We start from the raw sequence: 18,788 nt of genomic DNA, 5'->3' as shown, positions 1-18,788 counted from the left end.
AGTTCATCATCTGACTGCTGATCACATCTAAAATTACATTGTACTTATGCTATACATGTTGGCAGTTTTCGTTGTGTCAAAATAGGTTGGGTTGCTGGTGCTTGTACCACTGATGCTATTCTCTACCCTGACACATGCCCTGTCATCCTTTTCCTTCACCTAGTTGGTATTTTCTGCCTATTTCTTTCCTAAACGGTTCTGCAGAAAGTTGTCTCATTGCTTATCATATTAGTCCCCTTAACTTTCGGCAGCATTCTGCAACAAGATGTTTCCTTATTTTACGGTTTTCCTCACAATCCGTGATCACTCTTACACAATGCTGTACTCCAGACGTACATTCTCAGAAATTTCTTTCTCAAATTGAGGCCTATGATTCGATACTACCTTTCTTTTGGTGAGGAATGCTACATTTTTCTGTGTTAGCCTGCTTCTTACATCATCCTTGATTTGCTTGGTAAGCCCTATTTTGCTTCCAAGGGACCTCAATTGCTTCGTTTGTTATTGTAGCGTAGCATCTGCATTCGGTCAAAAAGTGCACCAGGCTGGAAGTGAGGTGCAGCAGAGGCAGCCTTAGGCAGGCAAGTGTGTTATGCATTGCAAAACAAAACACGGAAGACAGGCGTTGCCAAGGGGAGACAGCTGGATGCAGTATAGCAAAAGCCAATATAGCAACAGCCAACATTGCAGTACGCTGGTGAAAGGAGGGAAGCCTTTCCTCACTTGCCACCTCAGAAGTGTTTATAGTGCGTGCCTCAACCCCTGAACGAACATAGTTTGGAGCGTATAAATATTCAGCCTTTTGTGTACTAAAATATTCTCATCTCAGTGTCACGGCCCACACCTCGAGCCAGTGACAACCAGAGCGACATGCTGGAATGCAGTACGGGGTCCGCTGTTTTAACAAGGTTAGGACAGCCTGCCCTGAGACATGAAAGCAGTCGCCGCCAGAGCGGAGAGCCGCCTGCTTGCTGGAAGGAGGTCACCCCATCCCTTGTGTAAGTCTCAGCTGTGCTGCTGCGCTGTCAGCATGGTCACATCTGGAGATGTCGCTGGTAGCAGCATTCAAGTGATGCCACATTCGTCTCCGCTCTTTCCACTGTCAGCAGTGCTGAACGTCTATTTTCTCGCGTGAGAGGCAACTGGATGCCTCCACCTAGCTTTTCCTGATGTACTACAGCAGAACAGCAGAGCACAGGAATAAAGAAGTTTATTAAACAAATCTACTGTCGCCCTGGCGTCTCATTTCACTCTCCATGGATCTCCTAACACTTTACTGGAAAGCCTGTAATTCTGATGTTACGTTTTTCGCAAATCTCATTTTAGTTGCTCCACAGTACGTCAGTTTTCTTTGATTTATTCCAAATTAAATTTTGCACTCAGCAGTTTGTTTATACCCTTTAACGTTGATGCAGTTGTTCGCCACTTTCACAGAGAACAGCAACATCAATGATAACCTTTCAACCTGAATTTTAATTCCATATCTCAAACACTTTCTATTCTTTCATTGATTCTTTGATGTATAGGTATATAGTTTCATCTGTAGAGGTGAAAGAATGTACCGCTTTTTAATCACACTACCAGTGACAAAATAACTGTGAAAATGTGTCCTCTATTATATCAAAACGGTGTTGTGCAATGTAGTAGCATATTATGTTACATGGTATCTGTAATCCAGTCTTCTCCCCATGTTTTAATTGGAACATAGAAAAGACCCAGATACCTAACTGTTAGTGGTGCTGACAGCTCCTTTTGTGTCTTTATTAGTCACCAAAAAAAGAAAGAGATTAACCCTATTGGAGGCTGATGGTGCCAAGGACTCCTTCTCGTCACAACTGACGTCCACAGGGGCAATGAACTCGTTCACGGATGGTGACACCAACTGCATTGAGAAGCAAGAGAATCATTCATCCATACATTGCGTTCTGTAAATCCCTGGACAGTCTTCATGGATTATGAAACAAGTCAAATTATACATTGACAATAGAAGCAGCCACCGCAGTATACTTCTGTGAAGTACACTATCTGATCAAAGGGATCCGGATCCTTATTAGTGCGTATTAAAATGTGATGTGACCATCCTTTGGCTTTACGATGACTCATCAGTGGCTCCTTCCGAAAATTTCAGGCGATTTTATAAAACCACTCCCTGCAAAGCTAGATGGTCCTTGTACGTCAGTACGTAAGGTCTGCTTGGCCTTGGTTCAGCTGTGAAAGTCGCTTCGCTTTTCCACTTCACAGTCACATCACCGAGAGTCGAGTTGGCCAGCTTTAGAAGGTTTGAAATGTCCCTGATGAGTTTGTTACTCAGGTGATATCCAATGTCTAGTCTTCACTGATCTTTCCCTATCAACTGATTGCGCTGTTAATGCTTCTCTATTGGTAACACAAGGTTCCTCGCCTCTTTTTACGCTGGCGAGTCTACAACGCCTCTTCTTTTTGATGATTTGGTTTGATTTGTACTTGGCCTCGGTTAAAACTCGATAGAGTGTTGAGATCGTTATCAAGTTACGAAGACGACGTTACACAAAATAACAGTGCTGAACCGAAATGTCGACGTGCGTGAGATATTTACTTCACCAAGAATCGTAATTAATCGTTCGTAATCGATGTTTAACTGATTAATGAGGAAATATTAATGATAAAACCAATACAGTCACATCCACAACAAATTCCCTACAAGCTGGTCGCAATTTCAAGTATCGAAGAAATCGTAACAGTGGGCTTGTTATTTGAGTCAAAAATTCTAAACAAGCGCCGAGCGCTACAGTCAAATATTATCGATGAGCGTAATTATTACTCGGGAGTTTCATGTCAATAATTTGATAGAATTGTAAATCACAAATGCACGACTTGGCACGAGAGGGTGTTTTATTGCACTATATCAGTCACTTCCTAACCGAGCCTTGAGAAGAAAACTTTCCCAGGTGTTGGAGGGATTTAAATTATATGCTTTGGACCTATCACTGAAGTTCCATAAACCACTGGCTGTTATGAATGAAAATTGTCTATCAGTGTTCGTTGCCTAAATCACTGTATAAGTAACGTTTAGTTCAATTATCTAGTTAAAACTTCACTTTATTCTAGTAGGTAAAAGTCCTCCGTTCGAATTCTAATGCCATGGTATTTGAAGTCAGAAGATCGTATTACTGCGTCACAACAGAACACAATTATTCAATCTCAAAAAGAATCTAAGCGCGCCTACGTGTACGAGCATTCAAATATATGACCTGATTCGGCTAATTCTCGTATCGTAGTGACAATGCATTGAATTATACTTAGTCATTACTCACGATTCCCAAAGAGTCATCACACGGAGTATCCTTTGGGATCGTTGGTTCTACTTTGCGAATGTGAATTTATGCTAATTTTGTGATTTATTATGATTTTGATTTTAATTTTACAGAAATTTAATCTTTCTTCCGTAGATTGCTAAATTGTCAAGTCTTAGATTCCTGATTTAATTACTTGTTATTGTCCTAAGAATAGTGATAAATGGAACTTCGTTCGCTTATTCACTTTTCTGGGAATTTGGGACTTGGGGGGAAATCTTTGGGGTATTGGGAGCTAATTTTTGATTTTTATTTCTCGTCCGAGGAAGTGGAATATAAGTCCTCCTCTCGTAGCATCTAGTGATCAGTTCGCATTCCATAGGGGTGTCCGGATACTTTTGATCAGGTAGTGTATACTGGTAATAAAGAGCCTGCTGTGGTGGATAACATTAGAAGGCAGGCACCTCGGAGGGAAATAGTTTGCTGCCTGCTGGTGACTGGGAGAGGCTCCCGTACCTGTGAGTAGCGCGTTCTCCCTGGAGTCGGCGTCGTCGCCGCTGGGCTGGGAGATGCCCCAGGACGTGCTGGGCATCGCGGACAGCTCCTCCACCGAACGCAGCCGCAGCATCTCCATCCGTGACTCGCGCTCCCAGTACCTGCCGGACGAAACATTGTACCACTGTCCTGAAACTGTTTAACAGGCACGAATTACTTACACGCGCATGCCCCTGCCAGCATTCACGTAAGCCTAAGTCAGCTTACATGTGGAAACACCGTTCTTGAATACTGTCACGCCAATTTACGTGTAAGGTATGAAAGTTAAACGGCGTTTCGCTTTCTTGCAAGAAGTCACTTCTCCCATCATCGCCTACAAGCTAGGTGTATCTGCTCTCATTCTGATATCGTTTGTTTGACAGAACAGGTCTTGACTGGTTTCTTTTGTGAATAGTTAGTGCCATGGCAAAACAATGGACTAAGTTTTCAACCAAGTAAATAAATAATTTATGAAGTGGAAAAATGATATTGAACAGTGCAAATGGAATCTCACTCCACAATAATAAAGTAATACAGCATCGTTTAAAGTGATGAAATGGACCCGAAAATTATTGTAAAGAGGAAAGTAGCCTAGCTGAAGTTCATGTTACTCCAGAACAGTCAACAGCATAAAGTTATTGTTTATTTCAGTATAATGATAATAATTTTATGCTTTAGTCATCGCCTGTATAATTCCTCTTTCGCTTGAAAGAAAAGATCAAAGAGGAAGTGCAGTTATCTTAACGGCATTAGCTAGGAAAAAAACCGGCGAAATCAGTGGTTGCTGATTCGTTGCTAATAGGTTGATGCATGATCGTGAATTGGTATTTCAGTGCCTGTATGACCCTTCTAATGCTATCATTCCTTGTAAGAAAACGGAATTCGTGTGATAAATTTAGAATACATGGAGTGTCTATTAATGACCATGCGATATGCATTGAAGGCTGCTGCAACAGTAGCCCGTCAATGTTATCACCGAGCCGGCCGTTTTGGCCGACCGGTTCTAGGCGCTTCAGTTCGGAACCGCGCTGCTGCTACAGTCGCAGGTTCGAATCCTATCTCGGGCATGGATGTGTGTCATATCCTTAGGTTAGTTAGGTTTAAGTAGTTTCCAAGTCTAGGTGACTGACGACCTCAGATGTTAAGTCCCAGCCGGCCAGTGTGGCCGAGCGGTTCTAGGCGATTCAGTCTGGAACCGCGTGACCGCTACGGTCGCAGGTTCGAATCCTACCTCGGGCATGGATGTGTGTGATGTCCTTAGGTTAGTTAGGTTTAAGTGGTTCTAAGTTCTAGGGGACTGACGACCTCAGATGTTAAGTCCCACAGTGCTCAGAGCCATTTGAACCATTTGTTAAGTCCCAAAGCGCTTAGAGCCATTATTTTGGAATCACCGTGTTATGAATGTCCAGGTTAAATCGCCGCTTACCGTCACAGAACAAGGAATCCTGATAACATAAAGTAAAAGATATCGCCTCTCACAAGAATTTATTATTAGTCTAGGAAATACGAAACTAGAATGTCATAATCTTACATACAAGAAGCTGAACCTGATCCCTCAGTCAACTGTTTTTAAACAAAATCCAAACGGTCAGCCAGACTTTACATGCGTTACAAGTGGTTATAATATTATCTATGCGTTTATATGGTTCCAAGACACGTACATATATTGTTCGATTCTAAGTGTAAATATTACGGTACAGTAGAAATACAAAATTTATCTTTACATTTACAGATTTAATGCTACTTTTGACCGTAATTAAAATCCTACGTAAATACAAGTGTGTTCGTATTATTGCAGTCACTAATTAGTCACTGTTTTGCACGGTACTACAAAGTTTTGTTGTGTACTGAAGAGCCAAAGAAACTGGTACACCTGCCTAATATCGTGTAGGGCCCCCGCGAGCACGTAGAGGTGCCGCAACAGGACTTGGCATGGATTGGACTAATGTCTGAAGTAGTGCTGGAGGCAACTGACACGATGAATCCCCTGGGCTGTCCATAAATCCTTAAGAGTGCAAGGGGGTGGAGATCTCTTCTGAGCAGCACGTTGCAAGGCATCTCAGATATGCTTAATAATTTTCATGTCTGCTGAGTTTGGGGGCCAGCGGAAGGGTTTAAACTCAGGAGAGCGTTTATGGAGCCACTTTGTAGCAATTCTGGACGTGTGGCTGGAATTTACCAAGTCCGTCGGAATGCACAATGGACATGAATGGATGCAGATGATCAGACAAGATGCTTACGTACGCGTCACTTGTCATAGTCGTATCTAGATGTATCGGGGGCCCCATATCACTCCAAGTGCACAGGCCACTACCATTACTGAGCCTCTAACAGCTTGAACAGTTCCTTGCTGACATGCAGAGTCCATGGATTCATGAGGTTGTCTCCATACCCGTATACGTCCATCCTCTCGATACAAATTGAAACGTGACTCGTCCGACCAGGCAATATGTTTCCAGTTATCAACAGTTCAATGTCGGTGTGACGGGCCCAAGCGAGGCGTAAAGCTTTGTGTCGTCCAGTCACCAAGGGTGCACGAGTGGGCCTTCCGCTCTGAAAGCCCATATCGTTGATGTTTCGTTGGATGGTTCGCACGCCAACACTTGTTGATGGCCCAGCATTTAAATCTGCACCAGTTCGCGGAAGGGTTGCTCTCCTGTCACGTTGACGATTCTCTTCAGTCGTAGTTGGTCCCGTTGTTGCAGGATCTTTTTCCGGCCGCAGAGATGTCGGAGATTTGATATTTTACCAGATTCCTGATATTCAGGGTACAGTCGTGAAATGGTCGTACGGGAAAATCCCCACTTCATCGCTACTTCGGAGATGCTGTGTCCCATCGCTCGTGCGCCGTCTATAACACCACGTTCAAACTCACTTAAATGTTGGTAACCTGCCATTGTAGCAGCAGTAACCGACCTAACAACTGCGCCAGGCACTGGTTGTCTTATAGAGGCGTTGCCGACCACATCGCCGTATTCTGCCTGTTTACCTGTCTGCGTATCTGAATATCCAGCCTATACCAGTTTCTTTGGCGCTTCAGTGTAAAATTAAATACTGGACTAGTACAGATAATGTCATATTTACAGCACCTGTGACCTTTCAGAACATTGTCTAACTCCAAAAGTAAAAACAAATCAGACATGTTGAGTCAAAAGCCCTGCTTTCGGATGCACCAGCAGTATATTGTAGGTAGGGTCCAGTACTTCGCATAATTTCCTTTCTCAGTACTCTCTCGGAATCTAGGTGGGACGGCTTTACATTAATGAAAGCAGCAATTGTTCTCACATTTGAATCCGATTGTTCTGACAAGACGGGACACTCGTCTTCATGCTCTCTCTATTAGTATCTTTCTTGCAACCATTGTTCTAACATGGCTGCGAGTGGTACAACATTTCTTCTAGACATATTGGACTGTCCATGTTGATAGATCAGTTAATTGGGCAACTTCACTCATGGTGTGTGCGTAGAGACGTCCAAGGACGATAGCTCATTATAACATTCTGACACATGTGCCATGTCGACCTGTCTTACTGCGCTGATTCTGTACAACCGCCCCCCGCCCCCCTCCCCCAACCCACACAGACACACACACCACTCCACTGCATTGACTTATCGCCTATTAGCAGTTCTAAACAATGTACAGCGCTCCAAAGGTATGAGTGTGCTCTTGTAAGTGGGGGACTAACATTCTGTCTGGTGAGCATATTTTGAATGTTGAAGATTGCGGAGGGACCGCAACATTTCCACAGGTTATCATATTCACAATACAATTGGATAACAAACTGAAGTAAAAACATGTAATCCTTTCATAATGGAAATAGCGTCACCTGTTGACAGTAGCTAATTTTTGTCACAAAACAAATGTAATGTATGTGTTTATCAACTTTCGCATAGAGAAACAGCACAAAAAAAACACTGCGGAGCAGTTGTTGTGAAACTTCTCAGAGAAAAAAGAGCTCCGTGCATGTTTTGAAAAGTTTGTCGTGAAGAATATAGTCGCTGTCCAGTTTAAATTTGGCGGGTTTTAGTTCGTAAGTTCGTGCATACGAAATATAGCTAACATATGAAAATCGTTTTAACAGTAGAAGGAGTGCGACACCTCTTCCTGTTCTCCAGAAAATGCTTCAGATATATTGGAGATTGTCCGCGACGAGATACGCCCACGCGCCAGGGCCATGCTATTGCCGCCTGCTTTGGCGTGCTATGCGGAGTGCGGGGCTGCCCCGTATTTCTCTTTTCCGTATGCTGCCGGTACGAGCCGAGGCAGCTTACTTACTGAAATGAAAAGATACCGGGAGTCCAGCTGGTGACGCTGACTGGATGTTTCTCCAATCTATGTTCCCTGGTTTTAAGAAACTTTGTGACAGGCCTAAAAGAGAAGTGAAACCAAAATTCCTGTTCTTTCTGATTGAGCAGCTGGACAAAGACAAGGAGGAGCCATAGGAATGTTCCTTATCGTGGGATTCTTCCATTTCTTAGAAATATAGTCTACTCCTTCACAGAATTCACCACCCGCTGCTTCGCCACTGATGGTAACTGGTCGCACTTAAAATACAGGAACGTTTCTTCTGAATGCTCCACAAACTGAATCAGATACTGTTCCGCAGACCCTAACAGTTGTAGCAATGCTGTCCTAACTTCACCAGTCTTCCACCAATATTTGTGTATCTACCACACGGAACGAACGTTGTGTCTTGCTTTGTCCGTGTAGCTGATACTAGTTGCTCGAAAATGTGGAAACTGTCTGGCTTCATTCAGTGAAAAACGTGGAATTTGTGTTCGTGTTGGGAGAGATCACCACAAACCACGGCTGAAAAATGTTTGATATTTATAGCATCGTATGGGTGCACCCAGTACTGCCGGTTCTTTTTCCTTTTTCTTGAGCTTTAAGTAATAATAAGCCACAACAACGTCCCCTCAGAAGAGCTAATGATCGCAACTGAGACAGAAACATGAATCATGCTGCCTTGTTCTCTTTTGCGGGGTGAGTCACATCGCATATTGTATTACATATCGTGTCATCCTAATGGGAACATGAGTATCACACCTTTATTACAACTTGTCGTATGACATATCGTATCACTTCAATGTGAACAGGGCTTTAGGTCATCAGCAACATCAGGGCTTAGGCCTACAGGCTTGTTTTAGATCCCTGTTAGCATCATATTTTAGATTCAGGCATGTCCAGCAAGCACTGCAGTCGGTTCTTCCTGTACGAGTGTATCATTACTGTATCAATAATGCTCTGAAGCATCAGCTCATTATCGCATGTCCTCATTCATTTTGTGGTCGAACAGTGAACATTCCCCAGCGTTTCAACATAGGAATCACACAGCCAGCCGGTTGCAAGTAACAGTTTGGTACACTGACCTAGGTTTAGACACATGCAAGGATATCTTCGTCAGTATGAAAATTTAAGAAAACGTAAAGTTACAATGCGAGAAGGCAATGGTCAAAGTTTAGAGCAGAAATGCTCAACTCAAAAATCAAAATTAAGCACGTTCCAGCTCTTGGCACATGTGCCTTGCTAGGAACATCAGTCCTATGATGTTCCTAGGAAGGCATACATGCCAAAGCTGGAACGTGTTTAATTTTAATTTTTGACTCAGCTCTAAACTTATTCCATTGTCTTGACAGTTCCTTAAAATTTCATTCTAATGAGGACAGGTTTCGAAACCAAACATTTAATTGCAACCGGTTGGCTGTGTGATTCCTATGTTGAAACTTACATACGGTTGCTTAGAAACAGTCATGTTTAAAATTGTAAGTCCCCAAAGTGTCATTTCCACTAATCGTTACACTTTTCCCTAAGTCCACCTTTCAATCCCATGCAGCAAAAATTCTACTGCATTTACCTTACGTAATGTCCTACCTATGGTTCCTTAATTCACTCATTCATGCACATACCGTGATAAACAAATCGCAACGTGTACGACAACCTTGATGGATGTGGAACGAGTTAATTGGTACAGTGTGTTAGTGGTACAAGTGCAGGTATTTTTATTGGTGATTAAGTGCAATGAACAACAGTACATCAGTATGTACTTAATTTGCAGAATAATAATCATAGCTATTACGGGTGCTATGATTTTAGGTTGGTTAATGCCTCCAAGTACATGTCGGAAGAGCAAGCGGTTAATGCTTATTTTCCGCTGGGCACCAAGTCAGCTGCTGAAGTGTAGGTACGTGATGCAGAAGTGTTAGTCTATAGTGACAAGTGTAATCCACTTAGTGGTGCAGTTACGACCGTGCGGAAAACACTAGGTAGTAAGAAAAATGTTCAAATGTGTGTGAGATCTTATGGGACTTAGCTGCTAAGTTCATCAGTCCCTAAGCTTACACACTACTTAACCTAAATCATCCTAAGGACAAACACACACACCCATGCCCGAGGGAGGACTCGAACCTCCGCCGGGATCAGCCGCGCAGTCCATGACTGTAGCGCCTAGACCGTTCGGCTAATCCCGCACGGCTTTGCAGTAAGACTTTGACGCAGAGGAAGAAACAACTAACGCACTGAAGTGTGTTCGTGTTAACGTATCACTCTTCACAATACCTGCACTAGCACCTCTAACCACACGTGCGAAGCTACAGCAATCACTTTACGCTACTTCCCTAGACAATACTAGTAACGAATTATGGTTAGCGCTAATCTACTCATACGGATAACGACGGGAATTACTTATAAATTACTTCATAAACGTCTGTGTAAAGTTAAAAAGAAAAGTTCCGCGTTCTAGCCTTGACAGGCCAATCGCGCCCGAGTGACCACTATGTCATTCTCTGTCAACGGCATCACTGGATCAGCCGCGTTGACCACTCAGCTACATAGGTGGACATATGTTTATGTATGTTAGGAAAACAACGAACTAATTCAAAAAATACAGCCACTGTACCTCTTCCTATACCACTCACTTGCTTTTTTGCCAATACTTCAAAAAAGCACTTACATAACTTCGCAAAGACTACTATACGAAAAGTAAAAAACGGTTTAATTAAAATATTACAGTTGTGCAACATATCAATACCAGAGTCTGTCTAATCTGATAAATTGTAGATGTAATGCCTTATGCTGTATTCTTTTTCACTCATGTTCAGAAAAAAAGCGAACACCTTGAACGGCTAAAGATACCCTTAGTATATTCTGCAGAAATGATTAGTATTTCAACCATGTCGGCCCATGGGTTCAAGGTCAACATCGATATCGTGACGCAACACCACCCACCGCTGTAATGTGTCTGCGGCTTTTGTTGTTTCTATAAACCGAAGTAATGGATCAGTGTGACTTGAGCAGAAGTGCTGGATGCCATGCAGACGTATGTGCGAACCGTACCGTCAAATCAGTAAGTTTGAAAGATGGCGCATTATTGGCATGAGAGAATGTGATGCATCCATCCGGGAAATTGCCGCTCATCTGAGATGAAGTGTTCCGGCAGTGCTACGGCTGTGTACAGAATTGTTCACGGAAGGCAGTAGAAGACAATGCACAGACGACCCCCCGAGAAATGTCGACACCTCATCCGAAAGGTTTTGCAGCCCAGATCTCCCTCCTCCTCGGCTCTGGCGCAACAGTGGAACAGTGTAACACATCGTACGATATCAGGAGCGCCGCTGCCGTTTATTACGGCATGGTTTACGTGCGCATCCTCCACTTCTCCGCCTACCTCTGACGTATGTGCATAAACATGTTAGACGGCAATGGTGTATGGAACGACGTCACTGGGGAAAGGAACGGCATCAGCTAGTGTTTTCTGATGAATCCAGGTTCAGTTTGTTTAGAAATGATGGCCGCATTTTGTTTTTCCACAGACCGGGAGGGTTGGGGGGGTGGGGGTTGGGGGGAGGGGGTGCGGTATCACAGTGACTGCATTCTCACAAGACATACAGCGCCACCTTAAGGCCTTATGTTGTAAGCTGCTATTGTGTACAACGACAAATCACAGAATCACAGTTGACGCGCGTCCAGCGCATTGCGATCAGTGTGACCTACGTGGAAGACATCCTGCCACCTGTAGCCATACCCTTTCAGCACAACAACCAGACGCCATCTTTTAGCATGCCAGTGCACGACCACTTGTTGTTGCACAAACACGTGCCTTCGTGGTGTCAACGGATTTCAGCCTTTTGCCCTGGCACGCCAGATCACCAGACTTGTCGTAATCGAAAATGTGTGGGATGTGGTGAAACGACGGGTGCAGCGCTGATCCATTGCCAACGGTCACAGATGAACTTTGGAACCAGGTGAATGCATCATGGACGGCTATACTTCAGGACGCCATTCGCGCCTTATATGCGTCGACGTCATCAAGTATGGAACAAGTTATCAGGGCCCATGGCGGACCCTGTGGCTACTAGGCAACAGGATACTTGCTGAACCGAGGTGACTGAAATGCTAATAATTTGTGGAGAACATTCTAACGTACATGACCTGTCAATATGAAAGACCTGACTCTTGTCGTTTTAGATGTTCTGTTTTTTTCTGAACTTTGGTTTCGAATTACCGGACATTTTCAGTATGCTGTCCGGTAACATGTTATAGACCTTCATACCAAAACATGAAATAAAATTCCGAACCCTGTAGAGGGATGGGTTGTCTAGATTGTACATTTTTATTACTCCTAGTACTGTGATTGTGACTATGATCGTCATTCGTGTAGTTCACCCTAAATTATCTCTTGCTGTTAACTGCAATTAACATTATAGAGTATATTTATTGCCATGTAGGTATGACTACATCCCTGAACAGGTTTCTGCAAGATGTTCGGTTTACACCACATTCTTACTGCACACTTGTGTAGACTAAATACTTTATTGCCTTTGGCTGCGTTACCATGGCAATTCATTGGAGGTCTGCAAGGTATACTAACAATATCTCCAGCAGGTCAACACAATGAGAAATATTTTAAAGTGGAAACTTAATTTAGGAATATATAGTTTGGGGGCACCCTGTATAAGTGGTGGTCACAATGTTGTGACTGAAATAAGTGTACGTTGGCGTACAGGGGTTCGACAGAAATATGGAAGCACAGCGAAATATGCATTTTTGAACATAAATGCAGATGCTAACTAAGCTTACAGGTTGCGCAGTTGTACTTGACAACGAACGGCAGCTGTGTAACGTCCTCAATACGTTATAAGTGTTAGTCGTGGGTAGAGTAGAGTTCTGTGTAGCTGTGAGCGCATTATGTCGGAGATAAGTGAATTCGAGTGTGGACCAACTGTTTGTGCTCCTATGGTGGGTGCTTCTATAAACAAGGTAGCCGACGTGTTTGGTGCAGATTTATACCGCATATGGCGAAAGTGGGAAAACATCATTTGCCAAGTCATAATGCGGACGAAAGTCTATGTTGAGTGATCGCGACGGACGGTCACTGTAGAGGACTTTGACGAAAAATAAGACGACGGCAGCTGTAAAAGTCACTGCAGAACTGAGTGTCGCACTCGCCAATCCCGTCAGCACCAAAACCAAACGGAGGGAGCTCCAGAAGCTGGGAAATGCAGAGCGATACGGAATTCCAAAACCACTCATCAGTGGAGCAAAAGCTCATGACAGAAATAAGTGGTGTCGAAGCCCTAAAACCTGGTCTATGGAGCAATGGAACCAATTCATCTGTTCGGATAACTCTTACTTCACGCAGTTTCCACCTCCTGGCCGAGTTGTCGTGCCAAGACTGAAACATTTTGGGGATTCGGTGATAGTTTGGGCAGTCCTTACGTGGAATTACATGGGCCCAATTGTTACTCTGCAGGGTAGGATTAACGACGAGGGTTATGTGGCCATTTTGACTGATAAGTCCATCCTATAGTACAGCCCAGACATTACGCTGTGTTCCAAGAGGACAGGAGCCCTATTGACACAATTCGCATCTTTCAGGATTGGTTTGTGAGCATGAGGATGAAGTGTTACATCGCTCCTGGCCACCACAGTCACCAGATCTCAATGTCATTCAGCCTTTGTGGTCTACTTTGGAGAGAAGAGCGTGCCATCGCTATCCACCCGTACCATTGCTATCTAAATGGTTCAAATGGCTCTGAGCACTATGGGACTTAACTTCTGAGGTCATTAGTCCCCTAGAACTTAGAACTACGTAAAACTAACTAACCTAAGAACATCACACACATCCACGCCCGAGGCAGGATTCAAACCTGCGACCGTAGCGATCGCGCGGTTCCAAACTGTAGCGCCTAGAACCACTCGGCCACCCCGACTGGCTGCTAGCCTAGGAAATTGTTCCCAGCACGAACCTTTCAGTCTATTTTGTACTGTGCGCTGTTTTGGAATTTTCTAGAAAAAACTTGTCCTGATCTGCCATAGAGTTTTAACCTGCATGAACATTCAAAAACGGGTAACTACACTCCAGAAAGAAAGCTTCGTCCTGGGAACTATATTATCACTAACCAGTGCATACCTATAGAAAAACAGAAAGAGCTTCTTATTTTTAACATCGCAAACTATATCCACGCTATAACCCTGGACTGGCATTCAGTATAGTTTCTCGTCAACTTTCAGCTGAATATTTCACTAAACAAATAAATAAGTGCCATGTGGCTACAAGCTTCGGCAGCTTATTTTCATCAAGCGACATTAATTAGGCCTCACAATGAAGAGTAGAGCACCTTCCATATTTTCCGACAGCAGAAAAATTTGAAATGATCATCGGGCTTCGAACCCGGGGTCTACACATGGGTAGCCAGCGACACTAAACTCTTTCTCTTCCTTCTTCTGAAAATACTGAATTTATTCAACAACAGATAATACGAAATTCCTTACATTGGCCTCAAAAGCAGTATAATATATATACTCTGATTTCGTTCAGAAACTGCATAACGCACGTGGTGTATACACACGTATTAGATACTTTAGCGATTTGTTTCCGTCATCAAAACTTTACACAAAGCTCATCTGAACATGGGTCAGAAACCCTTCGTCATGGATGTGTGAAAGAAATTACCCTAATGACTCCTGGTAATGTAATTAACCTCAAACGTCCATTTTTACTCACTTTCTTGTTTACAGTTGGCCATGGTATTTATTTAGCTTTGTCTCGTTCATTCCGTTCTAAAGGAACTCCTATCGCTACATATCACAACGATTTATTTAGTGTCTGAAACGACGGATATGTGAGTACACTATACGTGCGGCTTAGCAGGTGGGAATGCGGGCGCAGAAATTCACTGTCATGCTGATCGTTACCCTGGGAGACAATTAACCTTGTGCAAGAACATTTGCACGACTCCACCAACTCTTGCAAGCGAGAGACTCATTTGAGAAGAGAGTTGTTGATGCTGAGAGACAATGTAATGAACGCACGACTAAGCTCGAAGAACGGGTTCTTCGTACTGTGCCCGAAACTCACGGCAGTGGAAGCATTAATCAAATGACGATCTGGAATATTCTGCATTAAAATCTTCGACAGGTGCAAGGATTATGTATGGCGGACTTTCAGCCGAGAATAATTTTCTGTCAACGCACATTAGGGCAGTGTCATGTGTTTCTGCAGTTTTTAACATGTACCTTATTCACAAACGAAGCTTATTTGTAAAGTGATGGGATCTCCAATTGTCTTAACAATCACGAATGGGCTTACGAAAACTTCCATGAAGTGCCACAAGACGGATATCAGCAGAGGTTCAGCCTCAAGGTGTGGGGTGGAATCATTCGTGTCCACATCATCGACTCCTATGTCTTTCTACAACGCCTGACTGGACAATCGTAGATGCAGCTTGTCAGACATGAGTTGCTTCATTTACCTCATAAAATACCACTAGACGTCATCCAACGAGTGAGGTTTATGCACGATGGTTCTCCATCTGACTTTACACGGGTAGTTTGATAGTATTTGGACAAACACTGACTGAACAGGCGGATTGGTCACGAAGATCTATTGCAAGGCCTACCCAATCTCCCAATTTGAATCCAATAATTTTTTTCCTTTGGTGACATTTTAAATCTTTTCAGCTCTCATACCGAATGTCTGTGTACTGAGGGAGCGTATCAAAAATTGATTTGACCAAATAGGGACAACGCCAGGAGTTTGCTATAACGTATAGCGAAGTAAAGAACACAGGCTCAGGGGATTCATGGAAGCAGAAGGTGATTACTTCGAGCAGTTTCTGTAAACGTAAATGTGTTTCGTGTCACTTCCGTGCCATGAATAATACTTTCACAGATTACCAACGAAGAATTTTCGGTTCCATGTTCATATGAGCCTTTTGTAAAGTTTTGATGTCAAGAATAAATCCCTAAAGTTTCTGACACGTCTTCATACACCCTTTACATTCAAGTCAACTTCATATAAGTGGAAGTCTGTTCTTTTGGAAGTTGGCCTATCTTTCCTTGCAGTTTTTAGTTTGTTTTGACTTATGGTGCTGCGATTTAATGTTGCGCCAGATATCTTCTTTACTCTTAATTTCTTCTGTTAAGATATAACAGACTACATTAACACAGAAAATCCGTAACACAAGTAATCTGGCTCATTAACACAAATATAATAACGAGACAAAAATAACACTGAACTCATACAGCATACGACACTGAAACCAGAAACAATAATACATAAATAAAGTATAATAGAAATGTATCAAGAGATTAAGTTGCATGAATCACGGCTAGTTATTATACCACGTACCATATTAACTTGTAATGAGACTACATTAACGTAGAAAAACTTTCACACAAGTAATCTAGCTAATCAACACGCATAGAAACACAAACAAAACCTAGATATTAGAACACTTCTGCGAGAGATGAATCAAATCGTGACATCGGAGACGTGAATTATCTCGTGTAATAAAGTAACAATGGGACGCGCTGGCCAGAGACGTCGAGTTCGGTGTCACATTCCGAGACCAGCTCCCTGAATAGCGCCGGCGAAGGGACAACTGTCTCCTGCATTAGTCTTCGCTATCTTCTTCTTTCTCTTCTTGTAAAGTAATATTTTATAATTTTCCATTTTATAATTTAATGTATCATAATTTCACTAAGTAATCAGAGCCGTATCTCAAAGAAAAAGGAGAGAAGGCCTCCACAACGGTGGCCGCGGCCTCAGCCGTGGGGCCTTGGGTACCGGCTGAGTGGACCGAGTGGAGCACTACGACCCGCATGAAATTTATCAGATGGCGGGCCCTAGTTGTTTAAATGCAGCCTTGTACACCAGAGCAAAAACTGTGGTCGCACTGCGCTCCAGAGGGATGCGACCAGGTCCACTGACGTTGCTGGCCAACGATGACCTTCGAGAAGGTTTGAATCGTCCGAGGAGTGTCTGCAGTGACAAATGTTGTCAAGACTAGTTTTAAACATGGTTGTCTCTCAGCAATCGTACACATGTTTCAACGGAGAAATACCGGTTGCAAATTTTTTTTATTACATTGACCTAGGTTTCGACACCTCTGATGTCTTCATCAGAATGAAATTTTAACAACCATAAAGTTACACTGTGAGCAGGCAATGGTCAAAATTACGAGCAGACATGCTCAAGTCAAAGATTAAAAATTAAAAATATTGTCAAGATCATCATCCTGTTGCACATCATGCTGCGAACTGTTGTCTTTCACCGCGAAATGTGTGGGAATAAATGCCACAAGAAAAGGGGTGATTTTGATGACACCCTTTATGCTATTCCGTAAGGCCTTTTCGTGTAGATTCTGAGCGGCAGTGTTTCTCAAATACTTTCTCGGTCACCCACAAGGAAACCGTGTGATTTCGACGCTGGCCGGGAGAACCTCGCCTCCGTCGCAGAGGCGTCAAAAGAAGGGGTGGCATGTAAGAGAGGCTTTGACTATTTTCTCCAGTGTGACACGTCACTGTGGCATTCGGTAGAATTGTGGTAAATTTTGATACCAATATTACATCAATAACCCACGTTGTACCTCACATGAACTTCTGAGCTCTGGTCGTTTATTCGTATTTTTAACACCATGCTGTTTCAAACCCGAACCCGAGGGTGACTAGGACCCCACGCTTTTGCGCCATTACAGAGGAATGTTGGAGATACCTTCGAGTCAAATTTAAAACTTCTACGTCGAAATGATGGACAATTACGGCATTTCGAAAAAGTGCTCGTTTAATGGTGTTGCGCTGTGTACCACCCATCCTGAAAGTAAAAAATCAAAAAAATGCACCTGTACTCGAAATGGTATTTCCAAACTCGGGTATTTTAACGCAAAACTCTATCGACTGTACTAACTAGACGGCACAACCAGACAATACTGAATCAAGACACTTACCATATAAACGAAATTAGAATTACATTAATACCTTCAGCTGTTGACGGGCGTTGATATATAACAACGGGGAAAGGTCAAAATGTTTGACCCGACCGGGACTCGAACCCGGGATCTCCTGCTTACATGGCAGACGCTCTATCCATTTTTTATTTTTTTTTTAAATCTCATTTTGTTCGTTCTCGTTCGTTGTATCCGCTCTGGGCGGACGTCGAAAGACACCCGTTTCAGTTCGTTGTTGATCCATTAATTCAGTTTTTTTTTTATTACAGAGTGCAGCTAGCCCTCTGACCGAACACGCTGAGCTACCGTGCCGGCGTTCAATTTGTTCGTGGCGGACGTCCAATGACACTCGTTCCGGTTGTTAGTTCATCCGTTCACTCATTTTTTTTATTACAGAGGGTAACTAAACCCTATGACCGAACACGCTGAGCTACCGAGCCGGCAGTTCGTTGCGTTTGGTCTCGGCGGACGTCACGAGACATCCGTTCAAGTTGATCGTTGATTCCTTGACTCAGTTGTTTTTATTACAGAGAGCACGCAGCCCTCTGACCGAACACTTTTTTTTTGTGGTTTTAGGGCGCACAACTTCAATGGTCATTAGCGCCCTGACGACGTTAAGAATGCACCGCGAGGCACAAGTTTAAAACAACAACTAAAAGGGAAAACACGATAAAAGACAGACTGACAGGCATAGGATTAAAAAACAGCATCATCAAATGTCCTTAGTGAGGTTTGTCAAATTGATAAAACGAAGAACAC

The 18,788-nt window shown here is 43.2% G+C and overlaps 1 protein-coding gene across 1 annotated transcript in view; it reads right to left on the bottom strand.

The window, feature by feature from the left end:
- LOC126187597 (5-formyltetrahydrofolate cyclo-ligase-like) overlaps positions 1–18,788 on the bottom strand; it is an 89,689-nt gene that overhangs the window by 19,002 nt on the left and 51,899 nt on the right. The window contains exon 4 of the mRNA XM_049928784.1: positions 3,786–3,925. Within this exon, the coding sequence (XP_049784741.1) occupies positions 3,786–3,925 (140 nt within the window). The remainder of the gene's footprint in view (positions 1–3,785; positions 3,926–18,788) is intronic.

This window comes from Schistocerca cancellata, chromosome 5, assembly GCF_023864275.1.
Source record: "Schistocerca cancellata isolate TAMUIC-IGC-003103 chromosome 5, iqSchCanc2.1, whole genome shotgun sequence".
In the NCBI taxonomy this organism is placed as follows: domain Eukaryota; kingdom Metazoa; phylum Arthropoda; class Insecta; order Orthoptera; family Acrididae; genus Schistocerca; species Schistocerca cancellata.
This window is presented reverse-complemented; position numbering and strand designations above follow the sequence as displayed.